This window comes from Talpa occidentalis, unplaced genomic scaffold (assembly GCF_014898055.3).
Source record: "Talpa occidentalis isolate TD23 unplaced genomic scaffold, MPIMG_talOcc4v2.1 talOcc4.3, whole genome shotgun sequence".
Lineage (NCBI taxonomy): Eukaryota > Metazoa > Chordata > Mammalia > Eulipotyphla > Talpidae > Talpa > Talpa occidentalis.
Genome location: NW_023603184.1, coordinates 3,737,038 through 3,757,834, shown reverse-complemented (window position 1 = coordinate 3,757,834; position 20,797 = coordinate 3,737,038). Strand labels below are relative to the sequence as shown.

Below are 20,797 nucleotides of genomic sequence, written 5' to 3'. Positions count from 1 at the left end.
TATATTTACATATACATATATTTACATATCCATATATAGATATGGATAAAGATATAAATATAGCCTTATACACAGTTTTAGACACACAACACAACACACACACACACACACACACACACACGGTTGCCAGACTCTCTATTATTCCATTGGTCTATATGTCTGTGTGGTTCCACTCTTAAAATTACAAAAACTTTGTAACACAGTTTGAAGTCAGGAAGTGAGATACCGCCGGTATTTTTTTTTTCTTTGCCAAAGATTGATCCTGCTACCTGTGCCCTTTACCGTTTCATATGAACTTTAGATTTTTTTTCTATTTCTGTGCGGATGCCACTGAGATTTTTGACTGGAATAGTATTAACCCTTCAGATTTCATTGAGAAGTGTAGACATTTTGATAATATTAAGACTTACGTTCCATGAATGTGAGATGACTTATTTGTGCCCTTTTTATTATATTCTTTCACCAGTGTTTTGCAGTTCTCTGTTTACAAGTCTTTTGTTAAATTTATTTTGATGTATTTTAATATTTTTTATGATTATAAATGGGATTGTTAATTTTTTGACAATAGTTTGTATATATAAATGTAACTGGTGTATATGTTGATTTTGTATCTTAGAGTTAGAGGGGTGGCTTAGAGTTCTCTATACAGTTCATGACATCTGAAAATAGAGACATTCATTACTAACCCAGTTTGATGATTGATTTCTTTTTTTCTTGTCCTACTGCTCTGGCGAGGGCTTCCCATGTAGTGTTGAATAGAACTGGAAAGAATAAGTATCTGTCTTTGTTCCTAATTAAGAGGAAAAGTTTTCAATTGTTTACTTGATGAGCTGTTGAAGAAATATTTTTCAGTTTTGGGGTATGATGTAATAGTCATTGTGAGCTTGTTACATATGGCTGGTGTGATGTTGAGGTAATTTCCTTCTATTCCTAGTTTGCTGAGTTTTTTTTTTTTTAAATTGGGAATGGGCAGGGAATTTTTTGAGCTGTTTTTTCCATCCCTATTTATTTGATCATGATTTCTGTCCTTCCTTCTGTTACTGTGTTGTATCAGATTTATTGCTTTTATATGTTGAAATGTCTTTGCATCCATGGATATCCCATTTGATGTTTTCAATGTGCTGTTGAATTTAGGTTGGTAGTGCCTTGTTAGAGGACTTTTGCACTTATGTTCATCATGGATTTTGCCCTGTATTTTATTTTGTTGTCCTTATTTGGATTTGATAGCCACGGTATGGATCAGAACATTTAAATTTTTCTCTCTACTTTATGGGGAGATGTGAAAGAGAGGATCTGTGTGAAAGGGCCCAGGGCCCACGCCCAGAACACAGAAGGTGCTTCATGAACACTGTTGTTTTTTGTTATTCAGTCAGGGATCTCCCTAAAGATGCTGAGCCTCCGGTATCCGTTCCTGAAATATCCTCTTTTCCTCCTGACAATATGTGGATTCTCTAGTCACTAGGAGGATCTAGGGTACTTATTGGAAGAGAATTAAGGCACTTGTGAGACCAAAATGCATTCAAAGGGATTAATTAAGTGATGGCTTCAACATTGTTCCAACCTGTGAATGAAGAAAAAGCCAGTTCCAAAATGCCTCAGCATGTGATCTGTGAGCAGAGACTGTCTCCCTGGGAGAGAGAAAGCACAGAGCCCTGGTCATCCCCATGTTCTCACTCCCACCTTATAAATAACCCTTCTCAGAGGAAGGAGAAAGATTTTTCTGTGACTGTGCTGATGAATATTCTTAGCAAAAATAGAGCTAACAAGTCAACTACTCCTGTGATGCTCCCTGCAGTGTTGGCAGCAGCACTTTGTTTTTGATAATCAAAGAGAGAGAAAGTGATATGGAAGATGGTGGTTATGTTGGGAAGAGGGTGAGGGGAGCCATCAGCAGCCTGAGTTCTCCCTCTGCCTCAGCTACGAGTCACCCATTTGACTTCAGACCTGCTGCCCCTAATCATCTGAGTCTTAAATCCACCATCGTAAACATGGAGACACCTGGAGAAGATGATTTTATAAGCCATTTGATTATTCCACAAATGAAAGGGAAATGGATAATGGAATGATTCCTAGCTGCTTGTAAATGACCTGACTCCCTTTTTGGTTTTTCACTTGCTTCTTCTAAGCCAGTCAGCTCAGAGGAGTTGCTATCATCAATAACTGCTGTCAGCATGTGCTTTGCCTCAATGAAAAAACAATTTAACCCCAGCCAGGAGTTTAATCTTGTGATCTTTGAAATTTGGGACAACAAGCTTGAAACTGCTTTAGAGCACCGTTCACAAATTCACCCAGGTCCTCTTATTTTTGATGTTAGGATTTAAAGGCAAACAGAAAACAAGAGAACCCGCCTGGTGACCTGTTGCCCTCTGATACAGTTAATGTAAGTTTTCTGGATTCTGTTTGAAAAATTAAGTGAGTGAGAAATGCAATTCTAATAAATTTTCAGAGGAATAATTTTACTGAAATTCTTATTTGCCGTGAAATCACTTTGCTTCTCCTGGATAACTCAATAGGAGACTTTTTTCTTAGTTTGTAACCAGTAGTTTATTTTGAACACTCATAAATTTGAGTCATATGATCAATAAGCTTAAATTTTTATTTGAGGGCATATAAGTTCATTATTTGGCTAAATTTTAGCCTACTGATGTTGATTGAATTTTCTTGATTCTCGTGCTCTGTGTGAGGGTCAGTATTAGGTCATTATTAATCTTTATAGTAAGATCATACCCATGTCTGTCTCTACTGAGTGTTAATATATGCATTCAACTCCTGAAGTCACATGAATTTGTTGCCCATGGCATTGAAGATGGGATGTTAGAGATGTCACTTAGTAATTATTTGTCACATCCAGGCTCTATAGAAACACTTTCAACATACTCTTTATTTATAGCTCTCTCCACCTCAGTGGGTAGCAGTGCCTTTTCATGTTATAGATGAGAACATCGAGACTTTGAGAAGTTGTCCGTGGGTACATGAGCATTCAGTAGCAGAGCAAGTAAGTGAGGTTAAGTGACAGGTCAGTGCAGGGCAGCCCACAGCCTCTGCAGTTAGACTGCTGTTGTCCACAGAGTATGTTTCTGTAATGTGCTAAGTGTGTGTCTTGCTCTCTTCTGCAAAAGGAGAACAGAAACAGTAAAGTGCCTCATGGGATTCTATGAGGAATAAATAAGCTGAGGCATGTCAGGCAGGTAGGACTATGCTTGACAAAAGCTAAGTGCTACGTACATGTTTGCTCTTTTACAGCTGTCTTTAGTTCAACACTCTCTACCAGGCTTGCGGTTGTAGTAACTATATTCATCTTTTTGCAGTAAAGCTTGGCAAGAGAAAAAGGGGGTAGTTTTCTGGTCAACACAAGGATTTTCTCTCAGGTATTTACTTTCTGTGGGTCTTTCTTCCTGTAATACTCCCTATAATTTCCCTAACTTTTATCATACTAAGCATCAATCTTCAGCAGTTTGGAAGATTTAACTACTGTAAGAAGATACATGTTAGGAAAATAATATGTTGGTGGTGTGTGTAGTTAATGATTCCTTTTTGTTAGACCCAGAATAAGAAGGCACAGATACCTCCTTAATGTCACTAGGAGAATAAAGGGTGAATAGAAAAATATTTGGTGAGATAGATTCTAATTTATAGCTGCTTAGGACAGGGCACCTGTCCTTTCTATCTGCAGTGTCCTTTATATTATGTATAGGCAGGCAATGATTTAACAGACTTTAACTGATGTTCACTAATATTTTATTATTACTTTAAATCCTCCCTCTGGACAGTAGGACTGGTAACTGCTGTGTCACTCAGCCCAGGGAATGCAACACCTAGAAATGTGTAAAGCTAGGGGAAATGTCATTTCCTAGGCACGATGCTGTCCACAGCCTGGAACATGGAGGGAGCAAATGAACAATGAGCAAAATGAAGAAATCGAGCAAGTATGCTGCTGCAGTGGAGTCAGGTTCTCCCACTCTTGCTTCAGTTTGTTCTACATCAGTTTGTGTTACCATTAGAAACAATGGCCACTAGTTATGTCTAGTAAATCTTACTGCAAAGTCCAGAAGAAAAATTTGATTCAAGGCGTATAGACTACTTGTGCAGAGATTTTAGGAGATCCTAAATATTCTTGTCAGTGCCATTGATCTACATCAACCCTAGAGATATTTGTCAGAGATGTTCTCCAACTGGAATCATACTCATTATCTGCCAGTGTTCAATTTCAGGAGTAACAAAAGAATTGAACATTTTTTTTTTGTAAATTATTACTAAAAATAACATGGGTGCCCAGTGATGCTGAAGTCTACAGAAAATGTTCACATTTGTGGTTAACAGAATGAATTGGCACAATAATTTTGGAGCTGAAAGGGGTTAAGAAGAACACGGGGAAGAGGCTGTGTTAAGGAAACCTTGCATATTTGTCCACCTGTAATTCATTTGGTTACAGTTATGATTCTGTCTTGACTTTTAGGCAATACTGTACCTGCATTCTCCATGCCCTGGGGATCTATGGAAGTACCACACAATATCACAGAATTTTTCATGCTGGGACTCTCACAGAACCCGGAGGTGCAGAGAGTTTTATTTGTGCTCTTTTTGATCATCTATGTGGTTACAGTTGGTGGTAACATGCTCATTGTGGTCACCATTGCCTGCAGTTCCACTTTGGCATCCCCAATGTATTTTTTCCTAGCCAACTTGTCCTTTATAGACACCTGTTATTCCTCCTCCCTGACTCCTAAACTCATTGCTGACTCTTTATATGAGGGCAGAGATATTTCCTTTGAGGGCTGCCTGGCTCAGCTCTTTGGAGCCCATTTTTTGGGAGGTGTTGAGATCATCCTGCTCACAGTCATGGCCTACGACCGCTACGTGGCCATCTGCAAGCCCCTACACTACACCACCATCATGACCAGGCAACTCTGTGGCCTGCTGGTGGGGGTGGCTTGGCTGGGGGGCTTCCTGCATTCATTGATTCAGCTTTTCCTGGTCCTTCAGTTGCCCTTCTGTGGGCCCAATGTGATCAACCACTTTGTCTGTGACTTGTACCCCTTGCTGGAACTCGCCTGCACTGACACTTATACCATCGGTCTGCTGGTGGTGGCCAACAGTGGTGTGATCTGCCTGTTGAACTTCCTGATGCTGGCTGCCTCCTACGTCATCATCCTGCGCTCCTTGAGGTCCCACAGTGCAGAGGGGAGACGCAAAGCCCTCTCCACCTGTGGGGCCCACTTTACTGTGGTTGCTTTGTTCTTTGTGCCCTGTGTATTCACTTATATGCGTCCAGCATCTACTTTATCTCTAGACAAAAACATGGCAGTATTTTATGGTATTCTGACACCTATGTTGAATCCACTCATTTATACCTTGAGGAATGCAGAGGTGAAAAATGCCATGAGAAACCTCTTCACACAGAATGAAAGTGCAGGTGGATAATGATGTGAAAACAGGAAATAAAAACACTTTACTTCTGTAATGGAGCAATCAAAAACTTTTTTATTATATGTCATCTTGGTGTATCTCATCCATCCATTTATCTTTACAGAATTTCATGCTTTACTTTTTTCACCTGAATCCAGGATTTGATTATAAAATGACTGTGAAATACATATGGCTTGTATGTTTATTATTTCAGTTTTAGAAATGAGGGGACTGTGTCTCATGGTTATTGATCAATCAAGCTGATTTATTTTGAAGGAACCAAATTTGATGGCACTCATCATGTATTTTTGATCATCATGTAGTTCTTGAAGCAGCAATCCATGTTGATACTTGATTTTGTGTGATAGCTATTATCGATGTGTAATACAGAACAGTGAGGCAAAATACAACCAAAGGCAAATGATGTCATGCTTAGCCACCTCCAGCAGCTGGTGTCAGGCAGGTGTGGCTTCTGTTCCTCTCATCACCCCATGTGACCTCATCATGTAGCTGCTGTGTCATAGTGGAGAGTGTGAGATCTGGAAACAGAGCAACTAGGTTTGTTTTAAATTCCACACTTACTAATGGCATGGCCTTGGGTGAGTGACCAAGCCCTGGCAGGTATCAGAGATAAAGAAAACACATGTCTAAATGTTACTTTAAGAATGACATTAATCTATGTACAGTTCTTCATCTACTTTTTGGCTCATTTAACTGGAATATGTTTTCCTTGACATATTATATATACCTCAATATATTTCCTAGCCTCCACAAAGAGGTTGATTTCTTTTGCTTTTTTCTCCAATAAGTTTGATATATATGTCACACTGAGAGTGGACTTATTCTTTGAACAGTGATGCAAAGTGGTTATTTACTTTTAGTTTCCCTAACTCCCCTTTCACATTCTGAATGGCTGTTGGAATGTGTCCATTTCCACCCCATTCTTTTCCTGGTTTTACAAACTATCATCACATCTCTTCTCAGGATTCACTCTAAAGAGTGTAGGCTCCTTAACTTATAATAAATTTGTTCTTTATTTGAGAAAGAGTCTGCAATTCACAATGTTGTAACATATGCACTTTTCACACAAACTAAAACATACAAGAATCAACAAAAGCAATATCTTTACTGCAAGTGTTTGAAAGTGGTCTCCAGGACTAAAAAATTCAAGATGTCATCAGGAAAAAAATGTTGTTTTACATCAAACTACTATGTCCAACAAAAGCAACAGTTGCACAGAGCTCTTCGGCACAATGAAATTGTCTTCTCTTAGTGTTCACATTTGATAGTCTAATTAATAAAGGCAAAGTTTAAATGAGACCTTGAAATTTTGTTTCTATTTACTCTTTTCTGCTGTTAGATACTTAAAGTGTAATTGAGTCAATTTTCCAATGCAGTAAGACATATGAAGTCAGGGTGGGGCTCACTAAAACAGAGCTTACCTTATTGCAGGGTGCCACAACCTTATTCCAAGGGATTTTCTAAAACGGCATGCTTACTTTTTTTGCAATTTGAGACACAAATTTATTTTTTTAAGCTCTAAGTAAGTCTATTTTTCCCCTCAAATTTTATTGATTTGCTGGTTGCTTATATAACTATAATTTTGGGAGTATAGCTTCATTCCCCACCGCCCCTCACCCACCAATGTGTGCTGACATTTCACTCCCCTCCACTGTGCTCTGCTCCGGCCTAGAACCTCCTCACCTTCCCTCTCCTGCTCCCTCCATTTATTTTTAGTTACAGTTAAAATATCAAATAGTATAAAATAGTGATCTAGTGTCCCCTTGTTTATTGTTATCTGAGTCACAATTAGCAGTGGCCCACCTTACTTATGAGTGCTGCTTATTAAAAAAATTTCAACCTGCTGGAATAAAGACATAGTAAATATCAGACATTTTCTATGTGATTTAAAAGTTACTATTATTCATGTCCTCAAAGGCAATGATACCTCCATTTGGTGATTATGTGAATTATCTTTCTTTAATACCATTTTAAAAAGTTTAGAATATAGGAAAATAAAGATGGACTCTGTGTGTGTGTGTGTTTGTGTGTGTGTGTGTGTGTAAATCTGCAAGTCTGATACCTACAGTTGATCACTGTGAACATTTTGGTGGGTCTCTTTCTACTCCTCAGTGCCTATTTCTCCTCCTCTTTCTTTTCTTTCACCTCTTCTTTCCATTTCTTCTTTGATAAAACTTGATTAAATCTCAGCTATACTAAAAGGCACTCTCTGAAGTTAAATTATTTCTTTGTTAAGTTTGCAAGGCATCTTAGGCAAATAAACTTTTATGAATGACATTTTCAAAAAAATGAGCATTTTCAGCTGCTCTCCTGCCTCCCTGTGACTATGTAGGTGACTTTCTTTTTCTTTCTCCTTTCCCTGTTAAACCTGTCCTTTTAAAATGTTAAAGAACAGGAAATATTCATCCTTAGTTTATGCCCTTATGAAAGGAGATGTGTGTGAAGAACAGGGTGTCTGATGGGCTAACAGGTATCTCGTAAATGCTAGTTCCCTTTTCTGCCAGTGGAATACAGAAGAAATAAAGCTAGAAATAACACGAGCCTCTCAATTTTAAGTACAGTTGAAAATATGCTTGTGGATTAAAAGACCTGTATTTGAGATTTTTATTCCACACTCATGGTTATGTGCAAGCTACTTACAGCATAGCTCTTCTCCTCTGTGAATGTCACTTCCTCAATGAAGTTTATTTTTAAGTGAATGGCAACTAGTGAACACATACGTCAAAAACATACTTGCTTGTTTTTTAAACTTTTTTTGATTTTTGATTTTTTTATATTTATATATTTCTTACATCATTTTTCATTTTTGCACAATGTATGCATTTTCATCTTGGTTATATTTCCCATACAATCCCCCCCACTTTATTTTGACCCCGATCCCTCCTCTCTTTGCCCCTCTTTCCCCCCCCCCTTAGTGTGTCTCTGGTTTATAGTTGCTTATTGATTTTGATTTTTTCTTTATTATAGTTATTCTTTTTCCTGGTCCCTTATTTAGGTTTTCTAAATTCCTGCTATGAGTGAGACCATGCTTGTTTGTTTTTATTTATCAAAGGAAAGTACCATATAAGCCACAGGTTGCTCCATTTTGTATGAGCAGTGTATGCAGAGAATAAATGATTTCAGTAAAATTACTGATTAGGTGAGAATGAAAATACTAGTCACTCACCAGCTCTTACAGACTCATACATCTTTAGCCTAGTCTCACTGTGAAGGAGGCCCCTCTTAATATTGGTTCAAACAATGATCACCGAAAGGTTTCAAGAAGAGAATTCCAGAGATTAGAAGTGTAAAAAGTTAATTTTGTGGTCTGTTCATATTAGGGGGATGCCATATGAGTTTGATAAAACACAAAAACTTTTGGGCAGACAGACTGAATTCTGATTGAGTCAAACTGTAGCTTGGTCTTGAGCAATAAAAAGACTCTCCCCAAGCCTTGATTTCCTAATCTATGAAATGGGATATCAAAATAATTGTACTTACTGAGCTGTAGTAAGAATCAACAGAGTAATTATAAATAACTGTACAGAGCAAATGCACACAAGCTGCATAATTGTTCATGCAAGTATTTTATTGATGTTCTTACCACCTGTGGGTAGGGTCATCATTATGTCCAAATAATAAATTGTTTTAAATGAAGAAAGCGCCATGGCTTGAGGCTACACATACATTAAAGACAGAAAGAAATGAATTGATTTGTTGCCTCCAGAACATATAAAATGCGGTGAGGATTTTAATCTAGAAAGTGCTGTCATACCCATCATCATTATCATCATCACCATTGCCATCACACTTATTGTCACATTAACCTATTTTATTATTTTTCCCAAGAGAGAGCTACAGCTAGACCTTTAAAAGGTAAATTTGATGTTTTAAAACATTCTTGTTTGTATATATTCACAAGAAAATCACTAATAACAAATTATGGCAAAACATCTGGTTTTTTAGAGGCCTTTCTCTATAGTATGATCTGACTTGATTTAAAGTCCTGAGAACACGAGAAATGTCAGTATCACATGCTATTTGAATCCTGGGTGAGAAATCTCTTCTTACAACATGTTTCTGAGCTCTTCCCCAGGAATCACAAGCTTTGCACAGAGAGATCTTCCAGTCTCTGGCTCTGGATACCCCTTTCACATTCCACAGGAGGACCAGAGGGAGACCTCATAGTGAGAGCTTTTCTGCTCGGGCATCTTACAGTTGCTCCAGCAATTCCTGCACTGCTAGCTGCAGAGATATTCAAGGGCATTTCTCATAGAATAGGGAGTTGTGATGGGTGAGCTCTTAGTGTCCAGAGGCCTAGTCACAAGCCCCATTAAATATCCTTGCTCAGATAGTAGCTCACCTGTATGCTGTCGCTACTTGTAAAGGGTGGTTTTTGTGATAGATTTTGAAGAGATGTGCTGCTAGGACAGACATTTGCCTCCCATGATCATGGCGGTGAAGGACAGTAGCAGTGAGATGGGCTTCTCTGTCAGGGTCTGCTGTCCCCTGCACACCTTATTCCTGGTGACATCTCTGAATGCGGTACAGTGTCTTGCAGTTTTTATTAATTTTCATCTGCCTCATTATAATGAGAGCTTTTCTCATCAGCAATATTAATCATTTACTTTGCATAATTTATGGTCATCTGTAAAGTCATTTCCCTTGTATAGGTGAAAAAATAAGTAGAGCGGTAAAATAACAGCTTATATTTATAAGGCTAATAAGTGATGGAACTTGGATGAGAAATCAGGCCCATTTGGTCAAAGCCCTTAAGCTGTGACTTCAAAGCTGCAGACTCATTCTGGATCTCTTTGATTTCATTATGTTCACAGTGTGGATCGGGTCATGCAGTTCTGATACATGGTCACTTGCCCATTTCCATGACACAGCTTGTTCTCATCTGACTGGTAATTTCTCCTTAACTGCCATTTGTCTTCAGAAACTTTTCTGTTGGCTGTGTCTAAAGTCAGACTTGAATTATAATTTTAAAAAAGTAGTTCATGTGCAAATGTTGTCTTCATGGTATTATGATTAATAAAATAAATTCATGGCTGTGGTGGGAGAACATTTGTACACCTTTCATACATACAGAGATGAAGTACTTCTTGTGATAGAAGTACTTCTTGAAGATCTTTCTTACTGCTCTACCCTTTTTTCATCTGTACTCTTTTTTTGTTGTTGTTGTTGTTTGTTTTTAAAATAAAACTTCATTCTAGCTGTAGTGCTGGAATAGATTGTTCAGGAATATTGCTGTTGACAGTTTCATATGCATATTTAGGGCAACACTGTGACTTTTGTGGACCCTTGGTACATTTGTCCTTATAGGCTTCCCCCTACCCCAAAGATTGCTATAATCTGGTTATATTTGGATTGCATTCATTTTTCTTATTTTGGAAGAAATTAAACATATTTGGGGACTACTGAAATTATCACACTACACTATATCTTTTGTGCCTTAACTGATAGGTCAACCCTGCCAACAATATATGGGATATTGCACAAAACTGATTCAGGTAGAATAATTGGCCAATCCAATCCTAATTAAATAAGGAGACTAAATCTGTCTAACATATCCTTAGACATTTTTTCCCTAAACACCAACTGAAAGGTTTATTTACCTGCAGTTTTCATTAATTGCCTCCAAAGTTTCTTCATGATATTTTTCATCTCTGCGTTTCTGAGGGTGTAGATTAGAGGGTTTAACATAGGAGTTATTATGGTGTAAAAAACAGTCGCAGCTTTGTCAATGGGGAAGGAGATCATGGGCCTTAGATAAATGAATATGCAAGGGATAAAGAACAAGATGACCACAGTGAAGTGAGAGGCGCAGGTAGACAGGGCTTTGCGGCGCCCCTCAGCACTGTGGTTCCTCAGGGAGCGCAGGATGGTGATATAGGAAGCAATCAGCATAGAAAAAATAAGCAAACACATTGAGCCACTGTTGGCAGCAATCAGGGGTTCCAAAGTGTGAGTGTCCATGCAGGCTATTTTCATGAGAGCCAACACATCACACATTATATGGTCAATGACATTGGGGCCACAGAATGGTAACTGGACCATGAACACAATCTGAATGCCTGCGTGAAGAAGCCCTAACACTCCTGCTATTACTACAAGAAGCACACACACAGGTCGGCTCATGATGGTCATGTAGTGCAAGGGTTTACAGATGGCCACATAGCGGTCATAGGCCATGACAGTTAACAAGGTGATCTCGGCTCCAGCAAAGAAATGTTCAGCAAAGAACTGGCTCATGCAGCCATTGAAGGATATGGTATTCTTTTCAGAGATAAAGCCAAGGATCATTTTAGGTGTTACGGAAGTAGAGTAGAAACCATCTATGATGGACAAAAAAGCCAGAAAAAAGTACATGGGAGAACCCAAAGCTGGACTGATGAAGATGGTGATGGAGATGACCAAGTTTCCTGTCAACGTGATCAAGTAGATGATTAAAAACCCAGCAAATAGGAGTTTCTGCAGTTCTGGATTCTGGGTCAGGCCCAGTAAAACGAATTCTGTTACATTATTCATTCTTTCCATGGATTCAGCTTTGAGTGCGAGTACATAGTCCATCTGGAAAGATGACAGTAGTTTGAGTGATATTTTTAATTCAATATTAAAAATTTCCATTACCTTTGAGTCTTGGTGTCCGGAATTGGTGGAGCTACACCATCCACTCACTTTTGTTGTTTTTCAGATTGTTGTAAAGAAGAATGGAAGGAGGTTAAATTATAGTCATTGAATAGTGACAGTATCTTCCTAATACCACACAAAGTCTAGGTGTTATGATGAATGTTGAATTACAGTTGACCTCCAGACTATGTTTTCAACTTTAAGAATCTCACAATTTTATTTCATACTTTGGGACATTTTTCACTAATAAGAATTATTTTGAATTTTTTATCTGTTTATTGACATGAATTATTATGAATATATAATGTCAGTATTCTTTTAAAAGTCCACTGTGTATGAGACACAACAAAGTCAAGTACTAATAAATCTAAATTAGTGGTGTCTGTGAGCTTTCAATACTTTTTTTGGTGAATGAATGCACATGCACACATAGAGACAGCTGTTGATGGATTTTTGTTTGTTTTTCTCTATAATTTTTAAAATTTATGCATATGTATATTTTACACCATTGTTAATTTTTGTACAATGTATGTTTGTATGCTTTCTCCTTTCAGGTGTAGTCCCCATAAAATTCCCACCACCAATTCACCCATGAACTGTCACCCTAGTCCCTTGAGCTCTTCTCTCCCTTGTTTAATTCCTCTACCTCCTCGTTCCATGCAGAGTTTCTCTGATTTATAGTTGCCTGCTAATTTTTAAAAATTTATTATTGTTTTTTTTCCCCCGATCCCTTATTTGGTTCCCCTAGATTCCTTCAGTAAGGTTTTTTTTTTCTTTTTCTTTCTTATAACAGCTCATTGAGTAGCATTCACTCAGCAGCCTGGATGTTGAGTCTAGAGTCCTGTCAACATAACTCTTTTAGCTTCCTTCTTCCACATTGTCAATGTGGACAAGTGTTTGGGGCAATATCCCTCGTAAAGCTTTCACTATCTCTTTTTTTTAATTAATATTTTATTTTATATAATTCTTACATTATTCTTCATTTTTGCACAATGTATGCATTTTCATTTTGGTTATATTCCCCATACAATTGCACCCCCCCTTGTTTTGACCCTAGTCCTTCCTCTCCCCTTCTCTTCCCTCCCTCGTAGTATTTCTCTGGTTTATAGTTGCTTGTTGATTTTGATTTTTACTTTGTATTAATTAGTTTTTTCCTGGTCTCTTATTTAGGTTTTCTAAATTCCTGCTATGAGTGAGACCATCCAGTATTTTTCTTTTTCTTTCTGACTTATTTCACTTAGCATGATCCCTTCTAGCTCCATCCATGTTGCTGCAAACTGCATGTGTTTATCTTTTTTGATTTTGCTGGCCCTTACTATCTCTTAAATGAAGTTTTTGTGCATCTGGTCTCTCTTGCAGATGTCAACTGCTCTGCACTAGGTCTGTAATTCTACTCCCATCTTACAAATAGAATATAATGAGGCAGGGAGTTTCCTAAGTTTTGTATTGACAAGACAGGAATGTTAGGGTTACCTGAGATAATACAATTTTTCCTTTAGTGTGATTTCAATGAATTGCAGTAGTGTGATCTTTTCATAAGTAATGAGTAAAAATAGTTAACATGTACATGAATATATTTATAGTCTTGAGTGTTCTCTGCCCAGAATTTTAAGAGTTAGTATGTATTGTTATAAACATCATGAAAGATTTTTTAAATTTAATTCTTTATATATATATTTTATTTAAATATTTTATTTTATATAATTCTTACATCTTTTTTCATCTTTGCACAATGTATGCATTTTCATTTTGGTTATATTCCTCATAAAATTGCACCTCCCCCCTTATTTTGACTCTAGTCCATCGTGAGATATTTTATTACTTCTTTTCCTCTTTTTCTACTTTGCCCAGTCTGTGCCAAAAAAACATAACTACATAATTTTTCCTTACATTTCTGAGCACGGAAATCAGTATTGTGACCCTTTGTTCAATAATGGTGAGGAAAGATACCTTTCTTTGCAGGAAACTCAGCCACTGAGTTGTTTATTCTCACTCCAAGTTTCCTGTAGATGGTGGTGTAGTGGTCAGTCATCCTTAATAGATATAAATTGTCAGTTATAACTTCAGTGTGGTGACATGGAAGTCATGAATGGGGGATGGATTTTCAAATTATTACAGAGATGTACGGACGCACTCTATCTCGGCATATATGTTATGCACAATGTTTCAAAGTTCTCAACAGGTCATGTCTTATCTGTGTACATTACAGATAGTGTGTTTTCTATTGGCCTTTTCATGTCATTTGTCCAAACTCATTTTTAGAGAAAAAGATCAACTTCAACTCACAGAATCTAAATGCAAAGTAATATCAGTGACAGTAAATTGGTTAGATCAACTCGATTAGCTTAAAATTTTGGGAAAAGATTTAGTTATTACTGACCTGGATCTAGTTGATTGTGGATTCCTCAGTTTTCAGATGGAGTCCGGTCATTGCTTTCTTCTCCTCATGGCAGAGGCCACACAGCTGCAAATGCACGTCTCAAACTAAAGTGGGACACTGGGATTCTTATCACGCTATACAACTTTCCCAATATTGGACATTCTGGGTTTTTTTTTGTTTGTTTTATTCATCTGAAATTATTAGAAAATGGGTTAAGTTAGGGAAATTCCATGTCTCTAAGATTTATTTTTACTCACTTTTTTGACTTCCTGTGAAAATAGAAACACATCTTCAAAATAGATTTTTTTGATCCCTTTGAACTGTAGTCAATGTGAATTAAAAAGCAGAGGACCAATGAAAAGTTCTTCAAATCAGGAAAAGCTAGTATACAGAACTGTAAAATGTAAAAGTGAGTCAAATTCACTTGTTTGGACATTTTTTCTCAAACCAATTCTGCAAAATTTTTGTTTCTTGAAAACGTCATGAGCAATGTGGAGAGAGATCCTTTCATTCCTGATTTAAGCCCTTCTTCTATCTCATACTGAGCTTGAAACTAGTGTCTCCTGAACAAACCTGCAGCTTGTTGTGTAATTCTTTCTTCATTGACTTGGGAGAAATGTTTAAATAGACCTTCCTGACATACAAGATTTGGGAATGTATTGACCCTTTCAAGTCTTGAGAGGATTAATTGGCTTTGTTTTAATGTTTGTTGATGCATTAGCCAAGGTCTTTTAGTTACTCCCACTGGCACCAACAAACATCATTAAAGCCCAGTTTTAGAAATGCAGTTGAACTTTGTTTAAACATATTTCTGATTATAGTTGAAGAATGAAACTTAGTTTAGAATGCTTTATGATAGGGATAACATGGAGATTTTGTCTCCAACAACCATGGAAACAATGTCAAAGTAAGTAAATTGTGCTCCAGCAAAACAAAAAGCTGTCCTAGTGAAAGAACAGACACCCTGCTGACTGGGAGAAAGTTTATTTTGCACATCATGGGTCCAACAAGGGGCTAACATCTAAGAGCTACAAAAAGCCTACACAAGGTAAAACACTACAAGACTTACATCTTAGTAACATCTTTGAAGACTCATCACCCAAAGCAAAGAAAGTCAGAAAAAGATAAACACCTGGGATTACATCCACTGAAAAGATTCTGTACAGCAAAGGAGACATTAACCAAAACAAAGAGACACCCCACTGATTGGGAAAAAAATTTTTGCACTCCGTACAACTGATAGGGACTGATCACAAAGATATACAAAGAGATCACATGGCTCAACAAAAACAAAGTAAACAATCCAGTCAAGAAATGGGGAGAACTTAAAAAACATTTCTCCCAAGAGGAAATGCAAATGGCCAACAGGCATATGGAAAAATGTTCAACATCCCTTATCATCAGGGAAATGCAAATCAAAATCACACCAGGATACCACCTTAAACCAGTAAGAATGACACATATAAAAAAATACTAGCAAGAACAAATGTTGGCGAAGATGTGGTGAAAAAGGAACTCTCCTACATTGCTGGTGGGAGTGTAAACTGGTCTAACCACTATGGAAAGCTGTCTGGAGGTTCCTCAGGCTACTAAAGATGGAACAACCATATTACCCAGTAATTCCACTTCTAGGGATCTACCCAAAGGACACAAAAATTGATTCAAAAGAACACCCTGTACCCCTATGTTTATTGCAGCACTATTTATGATAGGTAAAAAACCTGGAAACAAACCAAATACCCAAAAATGGTGACTGGATCAAGAAGATGTGTTATATATATGCACATGGAATACTATTCAGCAATCAAAAATGATAAAACTCACGCCATTCACAGCAACATGGATGGAGCTAGAAGGAATTATGCTCAGTGAAATAAGTCAGAAGGAAAATGAAAAATATCGGATGGTTTCACTTATAGCAGGAATATAGGGGAACCCAATAAGACATCAGTGTGAAAAAAATAATAATACAAAGCACAACAAAACAAAAACAGACAATTATAAACCCGAGACATCCTGCAAGGGAGGGGGAGGGAGAGGGATCAGAGGGACAGAGGGAGGAGCATAGGCGACTGTGGTGTTGGAGCCCGGGTACATTGGTGATGGATATTCTAGGGGATTATGCCTGGGTCGGGGAGCAAATCTTTTTTAAAAATGACAGTGGGGCGTCCCTGGTGGCACAGGCAGTTGAGCACTGCACTGTGAGCCTGTCCGCAGCATCTGCAGTGCGGGTTCGATCCCGGCGGGCCAGGGAGAGTTCCACATGGTGAGGCTGACCTCTTCTGTCTTGCCCACTGCTCCCCTTAGCAGTGTTTTTTGTCAGTCTGCCTGTTCTGTTCCCCACTCTGTCCGTGGTAAATCCTCTCACCCTCCCATACCATCTGGCCTGTACCCCGGTTCTTGTATAAATATATAAATCTTTTAAAGAAAAAATGACAATGATGTAAACAATAAAACAAATATTTTTTGGAAATGTTTTTCAAAAAAGGCTATACAACTCAGCCAAAAGAAAGGAAAAACCCAGTCAAAAATTGGGCAGAATTGTCTGTTTTTGTTTTGTTGTGTTTTGTATTGTTATTATTTTTTTACACTGATGTCTTATTTGGTTTCCTTATATTATATTCCTCTTATCAGTGAAAACTTGCAGTATTTTTCTTGTTCCTTCTGACTTATTTCACTGAGCATAATTCCCTCTAGCTCCATCCACATTGTGCGAATGGCATGAGTTTATATTTTGTGATTACTGAATAGTATTCCATTGTGTATAAAGGCACCAAAAGTTAATAAGTAAAGACAAAGTTAAAGAAAGGCTGATGAATCAATAGGATCAGTTTTTCAGATAACCCTGTCGAACCTCAGGAGACACTAGGGCATTTGCTGTAATTCATAGGTCTCCAAGCTCAGCTGGAAACTATTAAACTCTTTTATTATTTGCAGTCCCTTCCAATCTCTACACTTTTTCTTTAACTCTATTTTCTGCCTTAATATTTGAATTTATTCCATTAATCACACTTCTGAAAACCACAATTTTTTTCACTGTAATAAAAAAATATTTACTAAAAAAAATAAAGTGAAATAAGTGGCCATAAAAGAGGACTAGAAGGGAGGGAAGCGCAGAACCCTGCTCCCCTCCCCCGCCCACAGAGGCGGCACTCTCCAACCGGCAGAGAGGAGGAAACAACACACCAAAACGGCCCACAAAAACAAACGAGGCAGCAAGCAGGACTGTGAGTGGAAAGGAACTATTGCAGCCACCACACCCCGTGAACGGGAGCTGAGGCGAACCCTGCAGGATCCGCCGCGGCGGTGAGCGAAGGCTCCTGGCGCCATTAGAGAAGAACAAAGACCCCGGGAGACCCGCACACAGCCCGGGCTGCCGGTAAGCTGGCGCGGGAAAGCGGCGCGCTTTGCGCGCTTGAAAAGCAAGTGCAGACCTGGATCGCAGCTGCCCAGGTCCCCGCGCCTGCGACCTAGGCTTGCGGGGAGACGACCTAGGCTTGCGGGGAGACGCACGGAGGTCCTCACTGAGGTGAAGGTCCTCCCTGAGTGAGCAGGAACCAGGCGCCCAGGCACGGGAGCGGTGCAAAAGGCGCCATTCCCGCGCCACTGAACTGGGCTACAGCCCGCGTCCTGGACCTGAGGGCTTTGAACTGAGACCCGGGGCACGAAAATTCGGGGCGTGGGTTCTCCACGACGGTGGGGCACAAGGCAGACACAGCACCCCAAAGCTGTTGAGGTGTACCCTACCATTCCCGCTCTGTTCTCTGTCCCACGGGGTGGGGGAGGCGAAAAACAGCCCCCAAGGACAATAGGAGAGATCTCTGGCGCCACCTAGCGACCAGGAAAAAAAAAGTCACTAACACCCTATAAAACAGGACATTTCTTAAGACTGCTTGAAAAGGGCAGAAGGTTTCTGGAGGACCCAGTGGCCAGCCGGGAAGTTATTCCACGCCAGGCCCCTTCCGACCAGCAGTCTGAGCCCACAGAGGGAGCAGGCACCCACGTCCGGGGCAGACCGGGTGCGCAGAAGAGTGTGCCTGAAACCGGAGGCGCAGGGACTGCATCCCGCTTCGCCATTTGAGAACAGGGACATTTCTTCAGTAAAAACTGCCTAAAACCAACAGAAAGCTCCCCCAGAAGACAGAGATGGCTCCTGGAAGAGCCAGAGGGGAGCGGAGAAGTTCACCCAAGATGTCAGTCAGTCCGAGCAACACAGTGTCCCAACGCATACGACAAATTAGAAAACAGACGGTAGGGAGTAGAAGAACCACACGCAACCTAAAACTCCTCAGGAAAGAAGCACACCACAAAAAGAAAACCACTCCCCAGATTGCAACGACAGCAACTTGGAAGAACTTCTGAGCCTTCCAGAAAGAGAATTTAAAATTGCCATGATTAAAAAGTGATAGATCAGAAGAAGGAAATTGAGTCCCTAAAGAGGGAAGTAAGAGAAATGCAGGAGATCAAAGAATTAATGGAGGAACTAAAGAACTCTGGGAAAAGCAATGAAAGCAGAATAGATGAAATGGAAGAACGAATAAGTAATCTTGAAGACACAGAAATAAAAAGAACCAAAACAGAAAAGGAAAGAGAAGTACGAAGGAAAAAGAATGAAGAAAGACTTCGGGAACTATCTGACTCCATGAGGAAAGGAAATATAAGAGTTATAGGAATTCCAGAAGGAGAGGAGAGAGATGTAGGAACAGAGAAAATATTCATGGATATAATTGAAGAGAACTTCCAAATGAGAAGAAGGAGCTGAAAATTGATATACAAGAAGCAAGAAGAACACCAAACTTCCACGACGAAAGGAAAACACAGCAAGACACATAATAGTAAAGCTCCCAAGAATCCAGGACAAGGAAAAAATAATGAAGCTGACAAGAGGGAAGAAACAGATAACATTCAAAGGAAAACCAATCAGGCTGACATCAGACTTCTCTGAAGAAACACTACGGGCAAGGAGAGAGTGGAGGGACATAGTCAACAGACTCCAAGAAAACAGATGCCAACCAAGAATACTCTATCCCGCAAAGCTCTCTTTCCTCCATGAAGAAAGAATATGGACCTTCCCAGACAAAGAGAAACTCCGGAATTTCATTGCGACTAAACCCCCACTCCAAAAAATACTACAAGGAATCCTAAAGCCAGAACCTCAGAGGGACGAATAACAACGAAAGAAGACCAAAAAAAAAAAAAAGTTATTAAAAGAATAAATAAATAAAATCAAAGGAAAGACAAACACAATGGCAAATACAGATGCTAACATATCAATATTAACTCTAAATGTAAATGGACTAAACTCTTCAATAAAAAGACACAGAGTTGCAGCCTGGATTAAGAAACAAAACCCAACCTTTTGCTGTCTCCAGGAAACACATTTAGCTACAAAAGATAAAAATAGGCTCAAAGTCAAAGGATGGAAAACAATCCTACAAGCAAATGGGCCAAAAAAGAAAGCAGGAACAGCTATACTTATATCAGATAAAACAGACTTCAAACTCAAAAAATAAAAAGAGACCCAATGGTCACTACATTATGATTAAGGGGACAATACTTCAAGAAGAAATAACACTCATTAACATATACTCACCAAACGAAAGAGCACCAAAATATATCAGACAACTGTTGTCCTCTCTGAAAACAGACATCAGAGAAAACACATATGTAGTGGGAGACTTCAACACACCACTATCAACAATGGATAGATCAACAAGACAAAAAATAAGTAAAGAAACTAAAGCTCTAAATAAGGACCTAGAGCATTTGGGCTTAACAGACATCTATAGAACACTAAACCCAAAAAAAACGGAGTACACATTTTTCTCAAGCGCACACGGATCATTCTCCAGGATCGATCACATACTGGGGCACAAGACAAACATCAACAGATACACCAAGATTGAAATCATACCAACCATCTTTTCCGACCACGAAGGCATCAAACTAGAAATAAATCATAAAAAGAAGGCAAGGAACTATCCTACCTCATGGAGATTAAAAGCCACACTACTGGAAGACCACTGGACTAACGAGGAGATCAAAGAAGAAATTAAAAAATTCTTTGAATTGAATGACAAGGAGGACACCAATATCCTAAATGTATGGGATGCAGCAAAAGCAGTAATAAGAGGAAAATATATAGCAATAGAAGCTCACATCAAAAAACAAGAAAGAACTCAAAGAAACAACCTAATCTCGAAGCTCAAAGATCTAGAAAAAGAACAACAAAAAACCCCAGAACCAGTAGAAGAAAAAATAATAAAAACCAAAGCAGAAATAAATGAAATTGAAACTAAAAAAACAATCCAAAAGATCAATGAAACCAAGAGCTGGTTCTTTGAAAAAATCAATAAAATAGACAAACCCCTAGCC

General features: G+C 38.7%; 3 protein-coding genes across 3 annotated transcripts in view; 2 read left to right on the top strand and 1 right to left on the bottom strand.

Annotated features, from left to right (window-relative positions):
- LOC119254495 (olfactory receptor 4A47) overlaps nucleotides 1-20,797 on the top strand; it is a 409,525-nt gene that overhangs the window by 239,790 nt on the left and 148,938 nt on the right. The gene's annotated exons all lie outside the window — the stretch shown is intronic.
- On the top strand, nucleotides 4,395-5,424 carry LOC119254509 (olfactory receptor 4C3-like). Its single transcript, XM_037521610.2, has one exon. The coding sequence runs from the start codon at nucleotides 4,480-4,482 to the stop codon at nucleotides 5,419-5,421; it is 942 nt and encodes a 313-aa protein (XP_037377507.1). The 5' UTR covers nucleotides 4,395-4,479; the 3' UTR covers nucleotides 5,422-5,424.
- On the bottom strand, nucleotides 11,020-11,949 carry LOC119254507 (olfactory receptor 4C45-like). Its single transcript, XM_037521609.1, has one exon. It carries the CDS (start codon nucleotides 11,947-11,949, stop codon nucleotides 11,020-11,022), a length of 930 nt encoding a protein of 309 aa, XP_037377506.1.

Excerpts from the sequence above, each read along its gene's own strand:
- LOC119254509 (XM_037521610.2), top strand. The coding sequence starts at position 4,480 with ATGCCCTGGGGATCTATGGAAGTACCACACAATATCACAGAATTTTTC.
- LOC119254507 (XM_037521609.1), bottom strand. The coding sequence starts at position 11,949 with ATGGAAAGAATGAATAATGTAACAGAATTCGTTTTACTGGGCCTGACC.